Source organism: Sinocyclocheilus anshuiensis, unplaced genomic scaffold (genome assembly GCF_001515605.1).
Source record: "Sinocyclocheilus anshuiensis isolate Anshui unplaced genomic scaffold, SAMN03320099.WGS_v1.1 scaffold659, whole genome shotgun sequence".
Taxonomy (NCBI): domain Eukaryota; kingdom Metazoa; phylum Chordata; class Actinopteri; order Cypriniformes; family Cyprinidae; genus Sinocyclocheilus; species Sinocyclocheilus anshuiensis.
The window spans coordinates 1,642,294-1,655,818 of NW_015549698.1; the positions used below are offsets into that span (position 1 = coordinate 1,642,294).

Sequence of the window (13,525 nt, forward strand, 5' to 3'; positions counted from 1 at the left end):
GTTGGCTATTGCTACAAATATACCCCAGCGACTTAAGACTGCTTTTGTGCTCCAGGGTCACATATTTTGAATTATTGTGCAGTTTATCAGTATATTAAGTCTGAACTGTTTTATCATGTGAAATACATTCTCCTCGTGTGTGTGTGTGTGTGTGTGTGTGTGTGTGTGTGTGTGTGTGTGTGTGTAGAAGGCACACGCTGTGAAAACCATCACATTCTCAGTCTGTATGGGAGAGATGTCTCTGGAATGAAAACCCATCGGCCTCTGGAACTACAGAGAGAGAGATGGGGATTGTGCTGGATGTGTGGTCAGGTGAGCAAACACACACACACACAGCTGTGAGCTCAGTGTGAGGAGCTCAGTGTAATGTGTGTGTGTGTGTGTGTAGTCCTCAGCCGGCGGACACTGAAGGCACGATTCAGTTTGACGGAGAGGGTTACGCCGCCGTCAGCCGGCCCACCCGATGGAACCCAAACGTTTCCACGGTCATGTTCAAGTTTCTCACGTTCTCCATAGACGCGCTCATGATGTACTTCGCCACCAGAGACATGGTTACAGCCCGCCCACACCATATAAATGAGCCATTTTATAGCATTTGCATGCGTTCTGCTGGTTATATCTGTGCTCTGTCTGTCTGAGCAGAAGGACTTCATGAGTGCAGAGCTGAGCGATGGAAGGGTAAAAGTGAGTTATGATCTGGGCTCTGGCACCGGCTCCATCATCAGTGACAAACGCTATAATGACGGCAAATGGAAGTCGTTCACCATGTCCCGCATGAAGAAAGAAGGTACAGACATGAAAACAGAGCAGCTCACCTTCAGCAGTGTGCCGAGCCGGTCTGAAAAATTAACATCCGTCACTTACCCAGCCTCGTGCTGTTCCAAATGTGTTTCTTTCTTCTGTGGAACACAAATGGAGATGTTCACATTGGTCCCTTGCAAGCTTTCAGAGCAGTAGTCCATGTGACATGTGCAATGTATTTAAAATCTTCTGAAGTCATATGATGAGCGTGGCAAATAAGGTTCACCTGTCTGGGAAATCAGTGTGTGAATGTCTGACTATCTGTGATCACACTGTCTCTTTTACATTTGCTTAGCAAACATCGCCATAATGAACATCGACACTAATGAGGACGAGCAGTTGCGGATGGCATCTCCAGGTGGAGTGACAGGCCTCAACCTAAGGGAGGATGAGAGGATATATTTTGGCGGTGTACCCAAGACTGGAAACTACAGGTGTGCAGATGTGCATTCTGATGTTATTAGATGAGTTCCTCCTGTGTTTAATCTTACGTCTGCTTTATAAAACAGTTGCTGGATGAGTTTTTTTTTCACATGTTTCCTCAGGTCAGAGGTGGTTTTGAAGAGATTCTCTGGCTGTATGAAAGACATTGATGTTTCCAGAACGCCATACAATCTGCTGAGCAGCCCAGACTACACAGGAATGACCAAATGCTGCTCCATTGAGGTACAGCAACACAGCACCTTCCTGCCTTTGTTATTGTCTCTCTTCACTAAAGGCAACATTTGCTCAATTTAAGTATTTCTCCACAAGCAATATATATACTTCTGTCATGACAACTCTCGGAGGGATTGGCATGGTAATGTACATGATAATGTTAATGTATTTGGTATTGGTGGAATAGATCTGCTGCTGCTGCTGCAGCAGAGCAAGTACCGAGACTTGCTATTGCCAATACATCCACAACATGCTGCTGTGAGCATGTAAGAAATATTGCTGCTACAAATATAACATACATGAAATAACCCCCATATAGCATACATGAATCACCTCTTAGCAGATCTATACAGGTGGAGCTGGGGAAGGTGGAGGGTTTCTGAAGCAAGCTGCGACTGCTACGGCAAGCACTAGTCATTCGTATATTTGAATGTTGAGCAGCGAGCTCATTGGCTACCGATACAGGAGAGAACCAATCAGCTGTGCCATGTGATGATGATGTCATTAGGTCAGATTGAGTTAGACCTATCAGACTGCGCCATCTAGAGTTTCATGCCAGAACTATATATCAAAATATATATATATAAATCTTTCTCTTTTTAAAGGAAAATCAGAAGAGAATTAGCAAGGGGTGGTTGTTGCTGGTTACTGTGTGATGATTGAAATCGCGAAATGGCCTCAAACGATTAGTAAATACACTGCAAAACGTTGTTTTCTAATACACGCACAAATTGCATGTATTCTTCTGTCAGCGTCGTGCGCTCAAGGCGCTATCTGCTCGTTAGCCAGGGTTCAAAGTCCAAAGCGCCAGGAAAATCTGCGCTGAAACAGTGTTATTCGTCAACTGCTCAGTAACATTTTTATGCATTTTTAAAATAAAATAAGGAAAATAAGACAATAATAATGATAATAATAATTACAACAGCTCTATTAATACATTTATTATAACACTTACACAATGTTTTAAAAAAAAAATGTCTTCTGCTCAGCAAGGCTGCATTTATTAGTACAGTAAAAAATACATAACTGATTCAAGAAGGGGGTCTCAGAAATGGCCAAAAAAATTATATTTTACGAGCTTATTCATTGTAAGTTAAATTGTGCTTTGTTGGTATAGTGTCTGCTAGAATGTTAAAAATGTGCAGTGTTAAATAAATATTTTTAAATTGTTGTTTTGTAATTGATTTTTTTTTCTTTGAAAAGCTAGACAAAAAAGTAAAAAGCACATTTTGGCTATTTAATTCATGCAATGGTGAAAAAAAAAAAGGCAAAATATATGGGGAGAAAATGTGAAAAACCGTGTTTGGTATTCGGCCCAGTGTTTCATTTTGTTCGGCTTCGGCCAAGAATTTTCATTTCTGTGCATCACTATCCTACAGTAAATCAACATTGATCACTGTGTTAAATTCTGATGTTTAATATCATTTTATGAGAACAAATGGCTTTTCTACATTAGACCATTTTTGTCATTTAAATCTAGGGTTTAGTATTTTTCCATCAACTGAATAACACGACTGGCCTTTGTGTTCAGAAAGAAATGTTTTATGTCATGGGTTTCAGTTTTCAGGTTTTAGGGTTTCAGTTTCTCTCTTCACATTCAACAGTTGGTGCTTGTGTTTGTATAGTGCATTTCCCTCATGCTGGTAATTCAGTATTTTTTTTTTATTCTTGTTCTTTGTTAAATTTAAATGATTAGTTGTGGAGTGAGTGAAACTAAAATAAGTTCACAGTGTTAAGAATGTTTGTAAACATTTTATTTAATTTACTGGTAAATATGTGACGTATACGTGGACAAAACTGTTTGTTTGTTTGTTTCTCTCAACAATGCAATTTTGACCTGGTGCGACATTTAGGTGCAAAAATGTGGAACATAAAGCCATTTTCCAAAACAAAAAAAGGAAGGCATGATACAAAGGTTCCAGGACAGTGTCCATAGTTGCAGAAGCACCCATGAACAATCTGATGCCATCAGCTGATGAACCACAGGAGGATTTTGGGTGAAACTACAAACTAAACACTGACTTTCTCTCTCTGTCAGAACCTGCACACCGTGAGCTTCCCCAGGCCCGGGTACATGGAGCTGAAGCCTGTGTCGTTTGATGTGGGCTCAGAGATCTCTCTCTCCTTCAGCACGAAGAGTGAAAACGGCATCATCCTGTTCGGCAGAGGAGGACTGACCTCTATGACGCAGCTCACGCAGGGCCTGACGCCTGTCCACATCCCGCGCCGCTCGCGCAGACAGACCGGAGAGGTGCTCACACACACCACACTCTTATTCAGTCATGAGATTACTGAAATGTGTTTAACACTGATAAACCCTTTTACACAGATTGACATTTTAACTTTACAACAGTCCTGTACACAACAGTCCCATAGTCCCAGTACTCTTATTTATCAGTAAACAACGGAGGAAAATTCTTTATAAATCAAATCCGGATTTGGGGGGAGGCTTTGAACAGTTTCATGCAGCCAGACGTATTGTTTTTACATTCCACTTAGAGGCGGGTTTATCAAAAATCACAGCAGTAGACCAGCAGGGACAAACAAACAGCATCAAAGAAAATATACGAAATGTGTGTGGACTTTGTAAATGGAATTTTGGTCCTGAAGTACTGATTATTTCACAAAGTTTTCTTTGCCAATGAAGTGGAATAGATGGGAAATTGCAATATGTTGTTGCATTCCGAACAAATTATTTTCAGTCTTACAAGATTTTCTTAATTTCTATAGAAAAGTGGTTTTCTGGTGGGTCCTCCATTTGTAGAATTTTTTTTTTTTCACAGGAACAGAACTAACTGTCAGAAATGTGTCATGTCGAGTCATCCCGCATATAGGATCACTGATTATAATGGGTTCTGTTTGGATTTGTTGAATCGCGCCACTCGTGTCTGATGTAGAAATGTTGTTTTTGTAGTAGATTTAAAGTAGATTTGTCATCTGCATTATGTTTACCTGGTCTTTTCACAAACTTATCCATGCTTAGTGCAGAGCCATGCATCTTTCATTTAAATTTTTACACGACTCCGTGCAATACTCAATTCTGATTCGCCAATCGCACCATCTTGTGGTCTGTTATTACATGACAACAACCGCTACAACTGATAACAGACCACTTCAGTGGGTACTGCAAGACATCATAAGGTAATAAAATATGTCAAATTTATAATTTGTGTTCAATTATTTATTTATGTGGCAAGTAGCCGCATAATAAGCGGGATCATTTTGCAGTGGGGTCTTGCATCATGCAGAAGGGGTTTCTTTTGCAGAACAATCTGACTGTGCATTGTCCTTTAGCCTTGCCATGCCCCCCTTTTTATAACTCCATGCCCCCTATTTTGGGAACCGCTGCTTTAGGAAATCTGGTGCTAAAACAGCACAGACAGTACGTGCCAATGAGCCACACTATCAGCGGTCCGTTTCACACTGAATTCACTACACTGTGAAAGAGACAAATTTCAAGACCTTTAAATTAATTACATCAACTGCAAAAAAAAGTAAGATTAATCCCAATTAATTCTTAATTAAACGAAGCACACATAAAACACAATGTTCCTGTAGGTCAAGTCAAGTCACGTCTATTTATATAGTGCTTTATATAATACAGATTGTTTCAAAGCAGCCTCACAATAATAAACATGAAAATAAGGCAAGGCAATGCAATTTATTTATAAAGCACAATTAAAAGCAACAGTCGGTTGACCAATGTGTATTGACCCTTCGCAAAGAGCTTGACTTACAGGCGATCTAACCAATCATAACGCCAAATCCATCTGCCAGACAGGAGAGTACATTAACTTCGGTGGACTTAAACTTGAAAAATTGGGTGTATTGACATCTTTCCGTGGTTGAAATAAACTACGTTCTGATGTTCATTCATGTTTATATCGTGCTTTAAGTAAATATGAAAAGACGATCTGTTGGCGTGCCGCTTGAACTGAGGCGCTACAGCGATCTGTCACGACACATTAAAGAGCCACAAAACGGTATTTATTGTTTGAATTTTTAAATAAAAAAATTTGAAAGCTGAGACCTTGTTTCATACCAGAAGTAACCTGCTCTGTCTTGTATGTCGGCATGTTGTCAGTTTCCACTTTGCTCCGTGATTTTTACTGCATGGCGTGATGATTGACGTGAGAGTGGCATGGCTTGTCGGACTTAGCAACAGTAACTAAGGAGGGTGGGTTTTTGCGAAGGGTCATTTATAAACATACACACCACTATTAAACAACACATACATTGAGGGTCCAACAAATCTCTAAAACATCACTACACAACATAAAACATCAGGTTCCAACATATCTCAAAACAGGTACTGACAAAAAAAAAAGCCTGGAAGAAGAGATGACATTTTAAAAGAGATTTGAAAGACACCAGTGTGGAGGCAGTTCTAATGTTTGGAAGCAAATGCTCCAGAGCTTCAGGGCTAAATCTCAAAATCACAAAAAGACGAAAATGGCTTGACCGTTGCCAGTGTTCTTAATAGAAAAAAAGCTTGATCTAACAACCGAATTTATGTGTTTGTCAAATTTGAGTTAGCCATAAGTCAAAAGTGCACCTCAATTTTTATTTTTTATTTATTTATTTTGTTTACCATAGATTTACCATATATGGACAAAGGGCCTAAATCAGTATTAGGGAACCTGACACAATAGAGGCTCCAAAAAAAATAGTATTTGTTTAAATGCAAAAAAAAAAAAAATCAACCATGCAAAAAGCTAACCATGTTTTTTTTTTATAAAACCAATTGGGAGCATATATAGTGAAAACATAATGGGTCCCAGAATAGATCCTTGAGGAACCCCACACTTAAAAGGGGCCGAAGATGATGCAAATTCACCTAAAGTAATTGTAAAACTTTTATTAGTTAAATAGGACTTAAGTCAATTTAAAACAGTACCTTGAATCCCTACCAACTGTTCAAGCCGTGCAATAAGAATTAAAAATAGTATTTGTTTAAATGCAAAAAAAAAAAAAATCAACCATGCAAAAAGCTAACCATGTTTTTTTTTTATAAAACCAATTGGGAGCATATATAGTGAAAACATAATGGGTCCCAGAATAGATCCTTGAGGAACCCCACACTTAAAAGGGGCCGAAGATGATGCAAATTCACCTAAAGTAATTGTAAAACTTTTATTAGTTAAATAGGACTTAAGTCAATTTAAAACAGTACCTTGAATCCCTACCAACTGTTCAAGCCGTGCAATAAGAATTCTATGGCCTATAGTATCAAATGCTATTTATACCAGAATTGCAGCATCCCCAGAGTCTACAGTTAACAAGACATCAAGAACCTTTAAGAAATGCAGATTCTGTGGTATGATGCTCTCTAAACCCAGAGAGAAGTATTTTAAAAACTGAGTTCTTATGCAAAAAAAAATAAAGGCAGCTGAATGAGAACAGCTTTGTCTAGTACTTTTGAAAGAAATGGTAATTTTGAAACAGGTCTATAGTTCAAATAAACAAAATAACAGTGTTAATGTTGTAAATTTCATCAGTTATGACACAAATTCAATTTAAGCTGTAAAGCAGTTTTACAGAAAACAGTAGTGTTATTATTCAGATCAATTTAGTTCAGTGTTGATTCAGTTCACTTGAATAACTGTATCAATATTGCAAAGTCAGTGTCATTATTCAGCTCAATTCTGATTTAGTTCTCATCTGATAGTCTCAGTGCTGTCAAAAAATATTACTGAATATAAATTGTTTCTTAAACCCCACAAAACACAAAGCTCCTGTAGGTATGACTGAGCCTAAGTGTTAGCTTCATTGAGTAGTTTTGAGAAATCCAGCTTTCTTCCAGCTGATTGCAAACACAGACACACAGGAGACTGTGTGAGACGGTTCAATGCTATTCTTTTTGCCTTTTCACTTAGGAAGGTGATTATGGGTAATAGTGGAAATTCGGGGAGCCGCGGCCTTCAGTACGAGATCATAATGAATCCACGGGGTTACAGGGGTCTCATAGCCCATAAGAGAGATTTATTATCCAGGCAGGTTTGTAATTGCCTCTGCCCTTCAGCAAACAAAAGTTGATCTTTTTTTGTTACCAGGTGGACTAAAGGCTAGGGGCACGGTGATCATTTTAATTAAAATATGACTTTCTACATCTTTGTCAGTAACGTCTTCATCATCCTTCTCTCTCGCCAGCTCAGGGGCAGCACATCAATTATGTGGCGTATCCGTAGTAAGCAGTCGCCTCTCTCACCTCCCTGTGATACTCCGTTTGTAAAAATAGATTTACAAGCCACCGTTTTGATGGATCACGTCCAATTTGCGATAACCCTCCTGGGAGAGGGTGGTGGACCGCCACCTTTTGAAAATCATTATTGCTTGTAAATTAAGTGGGTGTCATTTTGCGGGAGTGCGGCTTCGGAGAGGCCAAGGGTTTTCTCCACCGCTCCTCATTCATTCCTCCAATTTACGGCGAGTCCAGGGTCACCTGCACTGCGTGCGCATTGCCATCGGCTCGGAGAGAGGATCCTGCTCTTGCATCGCTCTCGTCAATTCCAGTGCAGCGTGGAGAGCGTGAGTGTGTGCTCTCAGAGCCGTCTGTCTGATTACCTGCCCTCAGCTCACTCCCCCTGAATATATTACTGTGAGCCAATCTGAACCTCAGTATGTCTCAATGTACCATTCTTATCAAAAATACTTAGCTTTTTATCTTTAGACTACATTTTCATATATTATCAAGAAACGTGAACCATTTTATCTTAGCTTGCAAAGCTCACCATTAAAATGTTTGGGTGTTTTTGAGTGGTTTAGAGTGCTACACACAGTTGCTAATCTGTTGCCAGTGCATTGTCATGCGGTGTTTTTAGCACAGTCGGTTAACAAAGAATTTGTTAGGGCGTTGCTAGGTGATTGTTCATGTGTTCTGGCTGGTTGCTAAGGTGTTTCTATGTGGTTGCTGGGGTATTCTGAGTGGTTTGGGGTGTTACGCAGTTGCTACTTTGCTTGCCAGGGTGTTGTGGGTAGTTGTTAGTTTATTATTCTGCAGTGATATTACCACTGCATTGCTGGTTGTTTACGTGTTCTGGCTGGTTGCTAAGGCGTTTCTAGGTGGTTGCTGGGGTATTCTGAGTGATTTCTAGAGCATAACTATTGCTAAGGCTTACTATTACAGTTGCTAAGGTGTTCTGAGTGATTGCTAAAGTGTAGAGTTAGTAGAGTTTCACATTGGTTCTTGCTAGGGCATTTTAGGTTGCTAGGGTGTTCTGGAGGGTTGATAAGGTGTTCTTAGTGTTTTTAGTACATTGCTATGTAGTTTCTTGAGTGTTGTGAGTGGTTGCTAGGACGTTGCTAAGGTGTTCTGAGTGTTTTAAGCACAGTTGATTAACCTTTTTTTCATGGTGGCATGTTTGTTTTAGGGTGTTCTAGCTGGATTTTAGGGTGTTTCTATGTGGTTGCTATAGTGTTCTGAGTGTTTTTATTTATAATGTTGGTATGTAGTGAGTGGCTTGTTTTAGGGTATTGCTAGGTGGTTGCTAACTGGTGGTTGCTATTTATGGCATTGCTATGCGGTTGCTATACAATTGCAGTAGTGTTCTGAGTGTTTTTTGTCATGTTGATATTTAGTTAGTGGTTTGCTCTAGGTGGTTGCTTGGGTGTTGCTATGTGGTTGCTATAGTGTTCTGAGTGTTTTTTTTTTTATCATGTTGGTATGTAGTGGGTAGTCTGTTATAGGGTATTCTGGTGGTTGCATTGCTGACAGTACGACACATAAATTGAAGAATTATTGATATCTGGTGCACAAACCAGATGCCTGATTCATTGCACATGGAAGTTTATTAGTTTGAGTTGTGGGATTGTTTAGATCACTAACACTGTGTACAATAGTGACTAGTAACAAAAGTGATTAGTAATAGTCTAAGCCTCATCCCATCTGTCTGTGTGTCTGCAGCCCTTCCTGTCTGTGCAACTGAATAAAGGGGCTCTGGAGGTGCTGGTGTTCACGGGCAGCAGGAATCCACGCAGAGCTTTCAGAAAAGTGGATAAGGGAATACTGCATGATGGGAGAGAGCACTCACTGTGCATCCAGAGACTCCCGGGAGCGTAAGCCCACCCTCTCTCTCTCTCTCTCATCATGGTTCCCATGCAGGCCTCTTTGAAACTAATGGAGCATGTGTGTGTGTAGATCTTTCACTGTGCAGGTGGATGAAGAGCCACCCTTCCAGCAGCCATTACCCAACGATCATCCTCTGAGCATCCATCGGCTCTTCATTGGAGGCATCCCAACGGACATAGAAACAGGTGTACAGCGGCCCAACGTGCCTTTTGAGGGCTGCATCTGGAACCTTCTCATCAACACTGTGTATGTCCAAACTCATCATCCACCCATCATGACCTCACATCTCTTTTAAAAATACATCTTTTTTGGTGGAGTTAATGTTAAAGGTGCTGTATGTAATTATTTGACCATACTAAAGCATAAAAATACTATATAGGCATCATGCTAAGGTCACATACTTATTTCTCTGAAATACAATGCTACAGCCAGTTATTCTACTTTGAAATGTGCGTTCCATGTCAGAATGTCTGTTTTTGTTTTGGTCTATGTGACTCCGCCCACGGCCAATTCACCCAATTGTATTTTGACACCCCAGGTTGCCAGTTGGTGGAAAACACAGCGTGTTGCAGCCATGGAAGCAAACAAATGATTTGGGTCATAGATCACAGATTCTACTTGATCTAAAAAGCTTTAGCATCCATCAAAAAATCTCTATGACCAGAGCCATTAAAACATGAGAAGATATACTCATCAACTTACAGTCAGTATGTTTACATGGACAACAAAACTCCAATTTTAACACGATTAACACAATACTCTGATCAAGAATCTACCATGTAAACAGATTTTTGATTACCTTAATCCAGCTAAAGTCATACTCGAATAAATGAAAATTTAATTAAGACATTATTATTCCTATAATAATTGAAATTTAAATTGAATTAAGAAGTAATCCTATTTTAGTCGCATTATCGAAGTGCAGTATAGACATGTATGCACCTTAATCACACTATTACTGTCGTGTAGGACGCCGCATTTTGCAACAGGATACACACGGCAGTGGTCAACCGTTTGATGGCAAACAAAAGAGCATGGCTTCAACAACCCCGTCATCTGTTTGCACGTATAGCATGACAAATAATTAACTGCACTTGAAGCTTTCGTTAAAAATGCAACACCCAAAACTGCATATGGCATCATAACGAAGACAAACTCTGTTTATACATCTATATAATATTGTCTTGTTTAGAATAAGATAATTAATTAGATTACTGATATCCATGTAAACGTAGTCAGTGTAAGGCTCGTCTCCTTCCATTGTCAGTGGCACTCATTTCTGTTGCATGTCCTCAATCTGGCAACCTGAGTCTGAGGAGGGGGCGGGAGAAACAATATTTTGAATTTGGACTGCAATACCCATTTCAGCTGCCAGCTGTCAATATTACATACTGCACCTTTAAATGGCTTAATGCAAATTAATGCTTAATCGTTTAATAGTTTTGGTGAAAAATTAAAAAAAAAACTCCTAGATAAACTAATGAAGGTGACCTTTCTGTTGAGGAAAGTTAAGAGAAGAAACAATTCACCCAAAATGATACGTACTTGTGACTAGATATTTTGTCCATCCAGTGTTTTTTGTTGTTGAAACATTCTTTAAAATATCTTTGTGTTCCACAGAGGAAAGTAAGTCATGCAGGTTTGAATTTTAATTTTTGGATGAACTATAACTTTAAACCACATAATTCTACAGTCCCCTAAAAACTGCCCCATACATGTTGCCAAGTCTGTGGTTTTCCCGCAGAATGTGGTTACTTTTACACTGGAACGTGATTTAGATGGAGGGGATAATTGCAGAAAAATACAATTGGGCTAGTTTTGGACTTGTTTTGAATAGCAGTTGGGCTGGATTTGTGTCGCAGACCTGGCAACACTGTGCCCCATCAGTTGCTCAGGATTCAATGACATTAGGCTTTAAAGTGGAAGTGAAGCAGTCAGTCAAGTTTACATTATTTAGTAAATTGATTTCCACTTTAATTTAAAAAATATAACAGACACGATTATTGTAACCATTTTAAGGGAAAAAGGATATTTTGCTATAGCTTTTGGAGCAAGGGCGCCACCATCTTGGTTGGCCAGTACAGTAATATAAGCATTTATTTACTTTTTGAACACACAAATGTTATTTTAACACAGAAATGTTTTGGTTTTCACCACAATTTGGATGAATATTCAACATATAGGCTACATTATCTATATCAATATCACCTCATCACGAAGTTTTGATCCCAAACATTGTTTTCATAATGCGAGGCGCAATGTGATGTAAACAAACAACATTTCATACAGTATTGTTCATGCAGCATCTTATGTCAGACCTTTCAGACATATTTGCATTACACTGGCTCGTTCACCAGTAGTGGTATATAGCCCCCCTAAAAATGGCCTAGCGATGCCCATGTTACAGACTCTCTAAATGCACTTGTGCACACTTCAGGAATGCAGGAGGGTGCCCTGCTTTTAAGCCAGTGAGCACTATGTTGCGGCCCATGACGGCAAGAGCCCCCTCAACATCTGGCAACATGCAGGCTTCCGATGACAGCGACTCAGAGGTGGAGTTAACACCGTCACGCCGTGCCACAGCAGCTAAAGTCTGTCTACACTGCACGCGACAAAGCGACTGTTAAAAATAATTTGAACTTTGTGTCAGTGCGTCATAAATAGAACGAGGCATCAGTTTACTGTCAGGGATTTATCGTGTCGTGTCGCACCGTACCGTATCCAGTGTAGACAGTGTCACTGATTATAATGGGTTCTATATTATTTTGTCGCGCCGCTCGCGTCCGGTGTAGAGTTATTTATCTATTTTGGTAATTTGCAGGTCGTGTCAAAAAGTTGTTGGTCTAGATAAATAACTGTATTCTGAACGTTTGACTCATATACGATCATTTTCTTCCAAATGCGATCATTTTGAGCTTCTGGTACGATACTTGGACATTTCCAATCTGGCAACACTGACACACACTGTGAAAAGCGCTCGGCTCGGACTGCACGCGAGTGCCAGATTGAGTCCTCTTTCTAGTCTGCTTGAGCAAATGCACAGAAAATGATGTTCATGGCTGTTTTGATGAGTATCCATGTAAACGTGATTTGTTTCAGACCCACTCTTCACCCCAAACCAGAGCAACTTCACGACTTCTTCCACCCGTAACTAGGGTTGGGTACCGAAACCCGGTACCAATATGGCACCGGTACCTATGTAACCGGTATATACTAGAACCGAATCGAATAGAGAGTGCTAGAGTTAGAGGGTCAAATAAAGATGGAAGAGATGTGTTTTTAGTCGTTTCTTGAAGATGGCTAATAGTCCAGGTTAGGGTTGGGTACCGAAACCCGGTACCAATATGGCACCGGTACCTATGTAACCGGTATGTACTAGAACACAATCCGAGCGCAGATTTCGGTGCCATGCCTGAGCGATCGATTGAAATATTTGTCCTCAGGTTCTCCGAAACGGCCATAAGAAGCATCATCACCAGCATCGCACGTGAAAAATAATTTCCCGACTGAGAACATGCACGTGAACTCAAGTCGGAAAACTCTAATAATACAAATCCAACAAACCTTTGGAGTAACGCGAGTGTCCATGTTGTTTTCACATTCCGACTTAAAAGCACAACTCGGGAAATGAGAGCATCGAGGAGCGCGTGAATGCAGTAATTACACTTGCTCTGATGGCAGCAGGTAGCCTTCCGTTAACTAAGCTAAACATGCTTAAATTAAAATGCCTAAAGCTAAACCTCCCTTGTATTCACATTTCTAAACCTGTTGTCCAACAAAAGAGAACATTATAACCTTTTTACTCCACAACACCAGTCAAATGCTTCCTTTTGTGATCTGATGAGGCTTCTTGTCACAGAATGAGGCAGAAAATATGTTCCATAGGCTACTTTAAAAAGAATACATCGTTTAGCAATGGATTATAAATATACCGTATTGACCCGAATATAAGACGATGTTTTTTTCTTGGAAATACATCTGAAAAAACGCGGTCGTCTT

At 39.9% G+C, this 13,525-nt stretch overlaps 1 protein-coding gene across 1 annotated transcript in view; it reads left to right on the plus strand.

The window, feature by feature from the left end:
- The window catches only part of LOC107660539 (laminin subunit alpha-2-like), a 244,459-nt gene that overhangs the window by 218,745 nt on the left and 12,189 nt on the right, over positions 1–13,525 (plus strand). Inside the window, 8 exon segments of the mRNA XM_016449859.1 lie at positions 188–312; positions 389–551; positions 643–787; positions 1,097–1,235; positions 1,347–1,467; positions 3,497–3,709; positions 9,362–9,513; positions 9,596–9,772. Of these exon segments, the coding sequence (XP_016305345.1) occupies positions 188–312; positions 389–551; positions 643–787; positions 1,097–1,235; positions 1,347–1,467; positions 3,497–3,709; positions 9,362–9,513; positions 9,596–9,772 (1,235 nt within the window).